At 38.5% G+C, this 13,282-nt stretch overlaps 1 protein-coding gene across 1 annotated transcript; it reads left to right on the forward strand.

The window, feature by feature from the left end:
- The first annotated feature begins 898 nt into the window (after positions 1–898).
- On the forward strand, positions 899–12,796 carry dolpp1 (dolichyldiphosphatase 1). The gene is made up of 8 exons (XM_088940549.1): positions 899–990; positions 2,359–2,459; positions 3,124–3,208; positions 4,078–4,177; positions 7,160–7,258; positions 9,517–9,645; positions 11,481–11,570; positions 11,708–12,796. Exons 1-8 carry the CDS (start codon positions 915–917, stop codon positions 11,742–11,744), a joined length of 717 nt encoding a protein of 238 aa, XP_088796675.1. The 5' UTR covers positions 899–914; the 3' UTR covers positions 11,745–12,796.
- Positions 12,797–13,282: the final 486 nt, after the last annotated feature.

Raw genomic sequence — 13,282 nt, forward strand, 5'->3', positions numbered from 1 at the left:
GGGTTACACCCCTACTCTTTTCGAGAAACGCCCTGGGATTTTTAATGACCACAGAGAGTCCGGACCTCGGTTTTACGTCTCATCCGAAGGACGGCGCCTGTTTGTTTACAGTATAGTGTCCCTGTCACTATACTGGGGCATTAGGACCCACATGGACCGCAGGGTGAGTACGGTCCAATTGTTACCAATTTAGTTTTCTGCATATGAAATTGTACAGTGAACTGGAATATTCTACATTATGATGAATTGATTTTCACATTAATGTCTATGAAGATAATGCCTCTTTCAGGTGATTCATAAAGCTTTCATTTATAGTCTGTTTCCTTATGGGAAAAAAAATATATAGCCTGTAATAAACTGCACAACTGTTCTGTAGAATTACTGATTTTTTTGCATTTAGAGTTATTTTATTTCTGTAATACGATTTAGGTTATCCAGTTTAGGCAGATGTTATTTCAAATTGAAAGAACTTCCTTGAGAGATGTGTAATCTACCTCAACCAGTTGACTGAAGTTAAATATGAAAAGAGATTCCTGGCTTTGAGTACATAGTAGCGGCATAACGGTAAATACATCACAATAAACGTATAAAGACCAGTGAAGGACGGTCTAAAATTAAATTCCTCATTCAATTAATATATTCGCATAATAGATAATAGAACTAGGCTTATTCCCCGTTCCATTTCTTATTGGCTACATTTTATTCGCCGGTGATACTCGTGTTCTGATTGGAGAAAATATTTTACCTATCACATATTTAATTGGGTGATTGTTTCCCCTGACAGGTTTACAGTTTCTTCACTCTCACTGGCCCACTTTCGAGAAATAAAACTCCATTCCATTTTTTGATTGGCTGGAGGTATTTGGGCGTTGCATTTTGATTGGTCAGCTGTTAGTGCCCGGTATCCGGGTAAGATGGCGGCGGCAGAAGAGTGCTCTGTACCACCTCGGTGGCAGTCGGTTTCTCTTACCCATGTCGAGTATCCCTCAGGTAAAGAAGTTGCATACGTTTCTATTGTTAGTTCGCGTATCTGTAGTCTTAAGTAGTTTTAAAATTGTATTCGGGCAGATGATGTTTTGGAATTCCTTCTACTGAATGGACGGCCGAGGGTAACTGCTAAATAGTGAGCCATTCTGTGGAGAGGCTATTAGACGTTGTGAGCGTACGTAACACACCGACTGCCAAATAGTGTGCCGGTTCCGCATGCGCAGTTTCTCAAAACTGTACAATAATTGGGTTCTCCAGTTTATATAGACATTGAAATTAAGACGCTTAAAATGCTTATTGTAAACTCTGTCAAGGCAGTGCATATACAGCCAATCGCCCTGACGACTTATCCAACTAAGTATCCAGTAACACTGTACTTTTTGCAGTTCCTAATGGTCCCGAAAAATCACTGACAGAATGGCAGAGTCTCACAATTACGCTTTATTTCTTTTGATTAAGGTCGTTTTCACATGTTTATGGTTTACCTATATGCTCAGACTGTATGTCTGTTTGAGACAAGTTTATATTTACCACAGGAAGACACACCTGCGCCTAGTCAGTAGATAATCGTTTAAACATTTGGATGCTTAACTTTATGCATCCAAGTATGCACACTTTACTCTGACAGAGTCGCCGGTCAATAAATCATTTATGAAAACCACGACATGCCGAAGAATGATTTATTTTTACGTGTTATTGTTTTCAAAGTAGCTCATGTGTGAGTTTTCTTATGACCTGGCTTGATATTTGAAAGGTAGTTTAATACAAGAAGGAGGTAAAATTAAAGCACAGAAAATGTCACTAGGTTGCTTAAATTGCTAACTTAATGTAAATGATATTAGTGGGTTAGCCCCTTAACCTCAGGAATATATTCAAAGCTTGCTACAGCAATGTATGTTTCCCCTGCATAGTGCAAAAGGGATTACAGATTCCCTGTCAACCCCCTTCAGAAATTTGTAATTGCTGCCAGTGTGAAAAAGACGTGTATGTCAAAGTCATATATTTGTATGAGGTCACAAGAATTGTTTAAGATTGTGTGTGCTGTAGCAGCCTTAATTTCTAGTACTTTGATAATGATTAGCAAAAACAGCTATAAGGGACTTATAATGTTAAAGCTTTCTCTGAATATCTGTTTTACCTGTAGGTAGACAATATCACACTTAAAAACATGATTTCAGTGTGTTATGTCAGAACTGAAAGTGTTGCATTTTACTGCTGACGTATTTAAGATGATCTTTTTGCACACTGGATGCAGAAAGAGTGAATTTTCTTGCCTCTGATGTGAGGATTTTGTTGTTTTCCACAGCCGGTAGGACCAATCGTTAGAAAAACATGAACTCTTTCCTGATGTCATTTGTTGTTGCTTTTAAGGTGATCTAACAGGAGAGCTTCTGGCCTACTCCAGTCTCTTGCCAATCTTCATCCTAGTGAGCTTTGTGACACTCATCGTCTTTAAGCGTGAGCTGCACACAGTAAGTCAATTCAGCTTCGCCTTGAGTAGCGGTAGATATGTGACTATTTAAACCAGTAATGAGCTGATTTAGGTCTTTAGGTGCTCAATTCAACTCGACTCTTAAAGACACTGGCCCTAAAAGACTGGGATTGGACACCTGTGATCGATACATTGGTGAGCCAGTTATATAATAACTTCAAATGCACTGATCACAGGATTATGATCAGTGAGCCATGTCTCTCGCCTCACTTTCCATCTCATCACAAGGTGAGACTGGGAACTGGTGAATTGATGTCTAGGGAAATTAACAGCACAGCCTGAACAGGAGGTGTTCCTTTGTTGTTGAGGCCGAACACATGTAGTCAGTGTTCACAAACCATAAAGCTGTTCTGCAGAAGTGCAACCATAAATGCCTAATCAGTTATTCTGCTGAACATTCATATGCAGAGCTCACCTCTTGAGCATATTTTTAAACAGTGTACAATGATTTGCATTAACCAAAGATTTTTTTTTTCTCCTTGCTGGATTGTTCTGCTTGCTGTTATGTTCTTTTTGTGCTGTTTATTGTTTGTGTTCAGCCTATTCTAATTCCGCTCTGAAAGAGGGCAGTTTTCTCCAGGAAACTCAAGCTTCCTTATTGTAATTACAGTGCATTGTGTGTATCTGTGCTTTTTTTTCCCCAGATTTCGTTTTTTGGAGGGCTGGTTCTTAACGAGGGAGTCAACTGGGTATTGAAGCACATATTCAGGGAGCCGCGGCCCTGTGAAGGTATGGAGGAGCCTGTCGTGCTGTGCGTTTGGAGGGAGGTAGTACTGTTGGATATGGCTTGACTTAGCCAGGCTGCACAAATGCAGTCAAAGCCAACAGTATCCTTATGACCAAGTCACAGCAGCGGTATCTGACATTGTAATATTCTTAGAGTGGGCCGTGTGGCGGCAGCACCAGGAAAGTCATCATCATAATAATAATAATAATTGCTTACACTTATATAGCGTTTTTCTGGATACACCACTCAAAGCGCTTTACAGGTAATGGGGACTCCCCTCCACCACCACCAATGTGCAGCATCCACCTGGATGATGCGACGGCAGCCATATGGCGCCAGAACGCTCACCACACACCAGCTATCAGTGGGGAGGAGAGCAGAGTGATGAAGCCAATTCAGAGATGGGGATTATTAGGAGGCCATGATTGGTAAGGGCCAATGGGAAATTTGGCCAGGACGCCGGGGTTACACCCCTACTCTTTTCGAGAAACGCCCTGGGTTTTTTAATGACCACAGAGAGTCAGGACCTTGGTTTTACATCTCATCCGAAGGACAAGATGCAGGACAATGTTTTGGACAAATAAAAATGTGGTATTTGGAAACAAAAGTTCTGGAGAGCAATCAGCCCCTAACCCCCTTGATCCCCTGACCTAACGTCCTGCCGGAAATGTAGCCTCGCTTTAACAATGTTAATTTCCCACTCCACCTTACACATTGTAACCCATCCAGCTACCCCTGCGGCCTGCTTAAGCTCAGGGGTGCTCCTCAATGCCTGGGCGTCCTCTCCGAGATGATTGTGTTTGAGCTTGACACTGTGATCATGACTCTTTTCCATTTTTGTCTTTCTTGTTCTTTATTTCTGTCATCACAGGAGCTCATACCACACTAACTACTGAATATGGGATGCCCTCCAGTCACTCTCAGTTCATCTGGTTTTTCTTTATATACTCATTTCTCTTCCTTTATTTAAGGTAAGGTTGTTTTAATGTATCCGTTTATCAAATGTTTTATTTGTGCTCCTGATATGTCAATGACGCTGACCAAAGTTTACAACTGCATCTTTTCAACTGAGCATTCTGGATTTCTAGTGCATCTGAGCAGTGTTTTAGTATAAAAAGAGGAAGTCAAGCTGTTTGAGAGAGGATTTAACATCCTCTATACTTCGCCTGTGAAGAGAAACAGTGGAATTGTTTGAGTGAGATAGCCAGTAAAAAGCAGTGTTTTTATAGCCTGTTAAAATATCTCCTTATTAAATGTGTAAATGCATTCATCTTCTCTCTAAATGTCTACTGACTTTAGTCAAAACATATATTTCACTAGAAATATTAGTGGTCTCACCAAGTTTGGCCCTTACTCATTGTCAGTGCAGCCCAGGACGGAAGGGACTCTGGTCAACATGCTGACACCTCTCAGTTCAGTTAAAATAATATTTCTCCATCAGTTAGCTGTCATAAATGTAGGCCCTCTTGATATACGCAGCAGAGAATCTTGTCTGTGCCACCCCACTCCCTGCTACCAGCCTCTGCACTAAACCAAAGTGGTTTCTTTTGCATTGGCAAACTCTTACTAAAAGCTATTTGATTGCTCAGGGTTTGGCAGCCTTTCAGAAGGGGTGTGCCTAGAGCTAGTTCATGCACCTGTTATGGATTTGCATGATACTTTTTCGGTGTTAAGAATAGCCCAACTTAAAATAATGTATAATATCTTAAATTAATATGCATGTCTTACCATTGAGTGAACTGACTTAATGTGTGAGAATACCTGTTCACAGAATTACAGTTGTATGCAAAAGTTTGGGTGCCCCTGGCCAAATTACACATTTTGTTGATTTTCTATGTGCATAGAAGTTAACAACCTCTGCAGCGAACAATCTTAAACTTGACATATTTCTGCAAATTGTAATGCACAGTTACTATTTATTTTCTGAATTGAACAGATTGGAAAAAAATAAAACAGTAAATGTGGCATGTGCAAAAGTTTGGCCACTCTATCAGTCAGTATTTAGTATCGCCCACTTTGGCAGAAATCACAGCCGCCAAACGTTTCTTGTAGCCAGCTAACAGTCTTTCTATTTTTGCTTTAGGATTTTTTTCCCCCACTCTTCCTTGCAAAAGGCTTCTAGTTCAGAAATATTCTTAGGTTGTCTTGCATGCACTGCATGTCTGAGATCTACCCACAGATCTTCAATAATATTCAAGTCTGGGGCCTGTGAAGGCCATTCCAAAACCTTAATCTTTCGTTTCTTGAAGTAGTTCATGGTTGATTTTGTGGTATGTTTTGGATCATTGTCTTGTTGTAATATCCAACCTCTTCTCAGCTTCAGTTTCTTCACTGACTCTGGAACATTGGCTTCCAGAATGTGTTATACTTAGTAGAATCCATTCTACTACTAGAACTGGTCTGCAAGGAAGAATGGGTTGGAGGGGATTCCTAAAGCAAGAATAGAAAGACTGTTAGCTGACTACAAGAAACGTTTGGAGGCTATGGTTTCTGCCAAAGGAGGTGTTAACTAAGTACTGACTGACCGGGTGCCCAAACTTTTGCACATGCCACATTTACTGTTTTATTTTTTTCAATCTGTTAAATTCAGCAAATAAAAAGTAACTGTGCATTAAAATTTGCAGAAACATGTCAAGTTTGTCTGTTCGCTGCGGAGGTTGCGTTAACTTCTTTTCACTTGGAAAATCAACAAAACATGTCATTTGGCCAGGGGTGCCCAAACATTTGCATATGACTGTGTGCTGATCCCAATGCTGCCTAAATTCCCAGGTCGTGCTCTTTTAAACATCTGTGGTTTGAAACTTTTGTGTATTTTCCTTGCAAAGTTATTAACATCTGAAACGTCATGTCTCAAAAATAAATAGGTGTTTAAATGATAAAGTGAAAGTTGTGAGAATTTTCAAATCACCCTCAACAAAATGCAAGATGTTTGACATATCTAGGTGGTGGTGTTAAAAAGCTGTTGAAGTTCCACAAAATACAAATCAAGTTGATATCAAACTTTGAGCTAATCTGAAATGTGGTGCCTTTCAAAGTCCTCAACACCCATCCACTGAAACATTGAAAAATCAAAAATTGCTGGTATCAAAGCTGCCTGGTTTAGTCAGAAAAGAAAATGTGCCAAAATGTTGGAAATCCTGAAATCTGACAGAATATTCTGATGCCAGATCCCATTCAGCATCACAGATTGAGCTATGGTTTGAAGGTTCTTAAGATGTTGGCAATAGCTGAAATTTTAGGGGTCAGCGTCCTGAAAGTAAATGGCAGTTATTGCAAGAAATGCCTTCCACGTTTTTAAAAAGCCCCAAAATAATTTGATCTGCACCCTGCAGTTAGAAGTCAAGTGCATTCATATGTACACTGTATGGTGATCTCGGCTAGAAATGTTGGAAATGTAGAAATGTTGCCACCCATTTTTCACCGTGCCATTCTGGGTAGTTTTGACCTTTTTCTGTCAAAACTCTCTCGCTTGCATAGAGACAGTCCACAAAGCGTGCCAAAACCTTCCCCCGGCTTAACATTTTTCACACTTGAGTGTAAAGTCAAACATTGTAATCAGGGCCGTGAATCGCAAGCCTTCTTGTAAAAACATTTGGCTAGCCCTGCTAAAAATAATGCAATAAATAAACCAAGTAAATCCTTTTTTTTATGCCAAAGAGCTTTCTTTCAGTGGGTAGTATGTTGTAGAGAATAGCAGGACAGTCAAGCATAGTTTTTATGTTTTTTTAACTTAATTTTCACGTGGTTTATTAGACTTTCATTGCACGTGCCATTAGAAAATCTTTTTTCGTGACGGTAATCGCATCTGTGCCTCAGGTTGCTGAACCCTGACGTAGGACATCGTCGGAAATATTCTTTTCGAAATTCGTATGTCCTGGAATGGTTATTTTGTCAGCTGTAAGGGAATACCTTTGCTCATCGTATATGAAATGTTTTTCCTTTTGTTTTCATAGAATGCATCAAACTAACAATGCCAGATGCCTGGAACTGCTTTGGAGACACATCCTGTCTATCTGCTTGCTAACTGTGGCCTTGTCCGTCTCCTACAGCAGGTACAAATCCTTGATAAACCTCTCTTTTTATAAGTAGGTTGGACTCCAGAGATGGAATAAGCATGACAAAATGCTAAGCATGTAATGCAGCAGACAGAACATTTCTGGTAGCTTGACCTAATGCGTATGGTTGCGCTTCCAAGTCAGATGTTTGAATGCTTTGAAGGCCAATTCATATCTGTGTGTATACTGATGCTGAAGCAAAAATGCATCTATAAATACAAAAAATTACAATTTTCAGTTAGTTTAAAATCAAGTTTCAGTTGTACATGGGCTGTAAGCCTGAAAATCGCCACCACCACTGCCGAAGACACATCTGAGATTAAGGCAGTGATCTCTTTCAGGACAGTATTATTTTATTTAGTTAAGGGTTTCGTTTTTCCTTTAGTGTAGGGTATTGTTCAGTGACTTAATTTCTGACAAGACATTATTTTTTACAAATATTGCAGTTAGGTGGATGAATGATAAATAAAAATCACTTTTTCCACTTGGTGACTGACACTTTTATTTGTGTTCTAACATACTGAAAGTCTAAAGGTTCAAATGCTTTATAACAACGACAACTGAGTACAATGAATGCACCTTGTGCATGATACCCTGTTTAGTAACAACATTTGATTGTTGTGTATTCATGGTTTTTGATGATTATTTCACTATGCATAATTATTTCAGGCAATTTACTGATTATATATTTCTGTATCATACATAAGATACCATTTTTTGTTTATCCAAAAATGTTATCTTATGACTGATACAGTAATATAAAACTTTACTCTGGTATTAGTTTTGAAAACCTTTGTGCTACAGCTGTTTTCACATGACTCTTAGATGCACAAACGGTAATGATCAAGAATTACAAATAACAGATTCTTCACTTAAAACATAGCTTGCCAACGTTATATAGAATTTTGTCTGATTTGATTTCTTTAAATATGTATTTATAACCATTGGATACAGTACTTGTTAAAGGTAGTTTATACTGGGATAACCCAGGAATGTCTGATTACACAACTGTAGTACATTGCTTCATGTGTACAAAATCATGTCTGATTTGATGATGATTATTAATTGGGTTGCATATGTTCAGTTGTATTTTACTCTACTTGTTTGAGGTTGATTTATGAAAAGTGCCTTATAAATGTATTATACTAAAAAATATATAAAACATCCGACATTATTATTTGTATAATATTTTAAATATTGCATTTTAAGGGCTTGTAATTTTCAGGGTCATGCTATGTCCTTTTACAGTTTTGAGCCAATCTGGTGTGATGAAGCCATTGAAATTGTAGTTATAAAATTAAGATTTTAATTTCACTATCACTCTGCAACTCACAACTGGCAACCCACTGAAGCTAAGCAGGTGTGGGCCTGGTCAGTACCTTAATGGGAGACCTCCTGGGAAAAACTAAGGGTGCTGCTGGAAGAGGTGTTAGTGGGGCCAGCAGGGAGCGCTCACCCTGCAGTTCATGTGGGTCCTAATGACCCAGTATAGTGACGGGGACACTATACTGTAAACAGGCGCCGTCCTTCGGATGAGACGTAAAACCGAGGTCCTGACTCTCTGTGGTCATTAAAAATCCCAGGGCGCTTTTTGAAAAGAGTAGGGTTGTAACCCCGGCGTCCAGGCCAAATTTCCCATTGGCCCTTACCAATCATGGCATCATAATAATCCCCATTTATGAATTGGCTTCATTACTCTGCTCTCCTCCCCACTGATAGCTGATGTGTGAGGAGTGTACTGGCACACTATGGCTGCTGTCGCATCATCCTGGTGGATGCTGCACATTGGTGTTGGTGGAGGGGAGTCCCCATTACCTGTAAAGCGCTTTGAGTGGAGTGTCCAGAAAAGCGCTATATATGTATATGCAATTATTATTATTTCTTATTTTGATTTATACAGCAGATTACCTTAATTTGAAAACAATAAAAACTAAGGCTTTTCATTTATGGATTCCTCAGCTCATGGTATCTTGCCAAAATGTTTGGGATGTATATTTTTTAATTTTTTTGAGCGCGACTGTTAAGTTCACACAGAGTAAAAAAAGGTTCTGTATCTAAAGTAGTCTTATTGGCCTTCAGCAGTCCCTGGCTGACATGCAGGACAGAGCTAGCTTATCGACTTTGAGATTTTTGATGCGGATTGCACGGACACAGAAGAATTGTAAATTTAGGTATTGAAATTTAGGAATGGCTAAAATAGTTTAGTTGTTTTAGATTCTCCAATTTAATTTTTTGTTATTTTTCATTTTTTTCAGAGTGTATCTGTTGTACCATTCCTGGAGTCAGGTTATATATGGGGGAGTTGCTGGCAGCATTATAGGAGCAGTCTGGTTTTTTATCACCCAGGAATTACTAACGCCACTCTTTCCTAAGATAGCAGCATGGTAAGTACCCCTGTCACCTATAGGTATGTTTACTTAAGATAAGTTGGAGGCTTTATTTTTTTTAATATAATGAGAAGCAATAAGCATGCAAATTGATTACTGGCACCAACTAAGATGCCATTGAATGTCCACTTGGTTTTATCTTTTAATTAATCAGGCTTTGTTTTCCATATTTGTGGACAGTTCCCCAACACCTATCTGTGCTTCTATATCTTTAGTAATGATTGAAATGTATTATAAATTTTGTAGTGCAAATTCACTAGATCTGTCCCTTTAAAAACTATTTCTAGACCTGTGGCTAAACTCCAGGTGCTCTACAAATAACTCCCAAAATTCAGTCAAGCTGTTCCAGTTCCACACAATCCTCTGCTGCATTACTTATTGCTAAAAAAATACACCAGATGACTTTAACCTCATACATGAGATGCATTCAGTCAATCAAACATAACTCCCCATGACACTAGCCAAAATGGCCACAGTTCACAGACTGGTTATACAGGCAACTATACAGACAGTGGTTTGTAAAATAAACAGGTGTTTTTGTAAAATCGTTTGTTTTAAAAGCAGTCAAAGCTGTTTAAAATCACACGGTGCTTTTTCATGGTGTTTTGTAGCTTTTTTCCCGTGGTAGTGACACATACAGAACTGTTTCTGTAAATGTTTCAAATGTAATATTTTATTTGAAACACCCCGATTTAACCCTTTGATTTAATGAGCTCAACAATTATTAGTGGTTAGTTACAGCTGGATAAATGACTTAATTTGATGCAACAGAGTCTAAGAATGAGACAAACCGTTAAAATCTTGCAAAGCTCGCTGTAGAAATGGGGGCAGCTTGGCCTAATGAAAGCTGTTGAATGGATGATGACAGTTGATCTGATGGGTGGAAATGGGTCTAAAAGAGAAAGCAACATGTTATTCTCATTGGAAGTACTACTGCTTGAAAAGATCTACATTTGTATTCATCCACAGTTGCAACAGAATTTGTCACTGCAAAGGTATCAACAGATATTCTAGAGGTCTTTGTGTGTGGCAGGTTTTTAAGATTCCTTTGTTCAGATGAAGATCTGATCTTGTGGAATCTGTTTTAAAGTGTCAAGTACAGTCATAGGGTGCCAGTACTGATTGCATATCTTAATTTGGTAGGTTGCAGTGTGCAATAATTATATAAGGATTAATTTGTACAACTGGAAGATCAGATCACTTTATTAGCCATATACAATTTCTTGCATTAGGAATTCGTCTTTTCACATACCCCCCAGCTTGCTCTCCATGAGACATAGACACACATACAGGGAGAGAAGCATGGGGTCAGAGCGCAGGGTCAGCTATTGTACAGTGCCCCTGGAGCAGTTGGGGTTAAGGGCCTTGCTCAGGGACCCAACGGAGTAGAATTCCTCTGCCGGCTGTGGGATTTGAACCGGCAACCTTCCAGCCACAGGCGCAGATCCTTAGCCACAGTGCTACCGCTCCGCCCCCAAGATCAAAATAGAGTACTGTATTTTTCAATCTTTATTGAACATGGTAGTCCATGAACATGTTTGTTTTAGTGACTCGAGGTTTCATTGAACGGAAACATGGTGTAAATTCTCTCAAACACCAGGGAAGTGGATATGTGTGTAAAAATGTTGGGGAGGTCATATAAATCAAATATTATTTAACAGCAAATCGTAGTGTGTGGTTATCTTTTTTTTTTGTGATCCACATCCAAAATATCCCTTATTGTGCTGTTTACATTTTCAATTTTGAAAGACTGAAATTTTTTTAAAATTATGTTCTGAGCAGATGGCAGTTCATTGTTAATTATCTCTAATTGTTTTTGTTTCTCCCTACAGGCCAGTATCGGAGTTTTTTCTCATCCGGGACACAAGCCTCATTCCAAACATCCTGTGGTTTGAATATACAGTAACACGAGCAGAAGCAAGGTAACTATGTGTAAACTTAAGCGTCTAAAAAAGTCTAAGGTGTGCACTTAGAGTTTTAGGAAGAGTACAAGTGCCAAATTTGAATGACTGAATGTGTATTTGTTTATATCTAATATCGGTTTTTTTGTGTTATTTAGAAACAGACAACGAAAGCTGGGAACAAAACTTCAGTGATATCTGCAGTTCCTTGTTTAAACCTGGAAAGGACCACACACTGGAGAATCTAGACTGCTACGAGGGGAACCATTTAAAGGACGGACCACAGGAAGTGCTTGGACTGACCTACAGCCTGAGCAAGTCAATTGGCTTGCTTCTGGTGCTCGCGCAGCTTGCTAAATGCTCCCCAATGCATGCGTGACCGTGCAGGAGGCAGACTATTTAATGAAAAGATTAATATATTTTAGCCACAAGCGCACGTTGACAGTAATAAAGTACTGTATCTGATTTTGGGAGCAAAAAGAGGATTCAGAAAAGCAAACATGAAAGTGGTTTGTTGATATTGAGGCATGAAAATATTAGATGTGTATGTTTTGTTTTTTTAAGTACAATTTTGGTGGCTTTTTGGGGGGTGGGAGTGGGGTGGACATAACACTTTTGACTTTTTGATCATGCATTTAAGAAATTATACACTTTTTTTGTAAGAAACCAGTTAAAAGTTTAATATAAACTAAATTTGCACTTTGTGAAGATTAAAAAAAATGAAAAAATGCTTTTATGAACACTATAGACAAATGTGGAAGAAAACTGAAATTTTGTCCCTGGTACTTTAACCTGTGTCTTTGTGTGATTGTCAGCCTCTTTTGCCAAGTGCAAGAAATGTTTTTTTTTTTTATTATTATGCATCCTTTCAAACATTGGCATTAAGCTAGGAGAGTATGGAACCCAACTACCGAATGTCTCTAAATGTTTTATAAAGCATTCCTCTTAAAAAAAAAAAAGAAGCCTTAGCTATAGCAAACATAACTTACTGCTCTGTTGTTGTTTTTCTGACACGGTTTTAAAATGAATTTTAAAAATGAAAAATATGAGAACCCCCCCGGAATTATGATAACTGGAGTTACTTAAATGAAACATTGCAGGGGTGTATAAGAGGTTAGACAATGAAATTTCCTAAGGATTGGCCCGTTATGATGACTGGAGATACTGTACTGTCTTTCAAAGTGATGTTCAACTGAAGTCCTTACTCCATGGTTAATAAAAATCCTATAGCGCTTCTCAAAAGAAAAGGGATTTTAACCCTGGTGTTCTACTGACATGCCACACTACTTATCACAGTCGGCTTTCGGAATCATCTCCCTTACTTCACCTGGTAAAACCATTTCTTCCTTTTCTACATGGTCTGCTGTGCAGTGGGATTACTGCGGCCGAGTTCTTTTTGTGTGTCATCTATGTAGTGCAACACTTCAATGGTGTATGAATTAGACCCCCTTCTATATATGATGCGCTGAGATCCTTTTGGTTAAAAATGTGCTAGTTAAAGACAAAGATTAAAATTGAACCTGCACATCCTTAAGTTGTTTTAATTATCAATTAATAATTTATTAATAATAATAAATTAAATAATGTGCCTTTAATGAGATACTAAAGGCTATAAATGTGGAATAGCTCTTGAGCTAGGATAATTAAAATTAGAATGTGTTGGTTCAGTTTGTTACTGTTTTATTTGTATAGCGTACCCTCACAGATATAGTTTGTAATTAATGATTGTAAGG

This window comes from Atractosteus spatula, chromosome 23 (genome assembly GCF_055471065.1).
Source record: "Atractosteus spatula isolate fAtrSpa1 chromosome 23, fAtrSpa1.hap1, whole genome shotgun sequence".
In the NCBI taxonomy this organism is placed as follows: Eukaryota; Metazoa; Chordata; class Actinopteri; order Semionotiformes; family Lepisosteidae; genus Atractosteus; species Atractosteus spatula.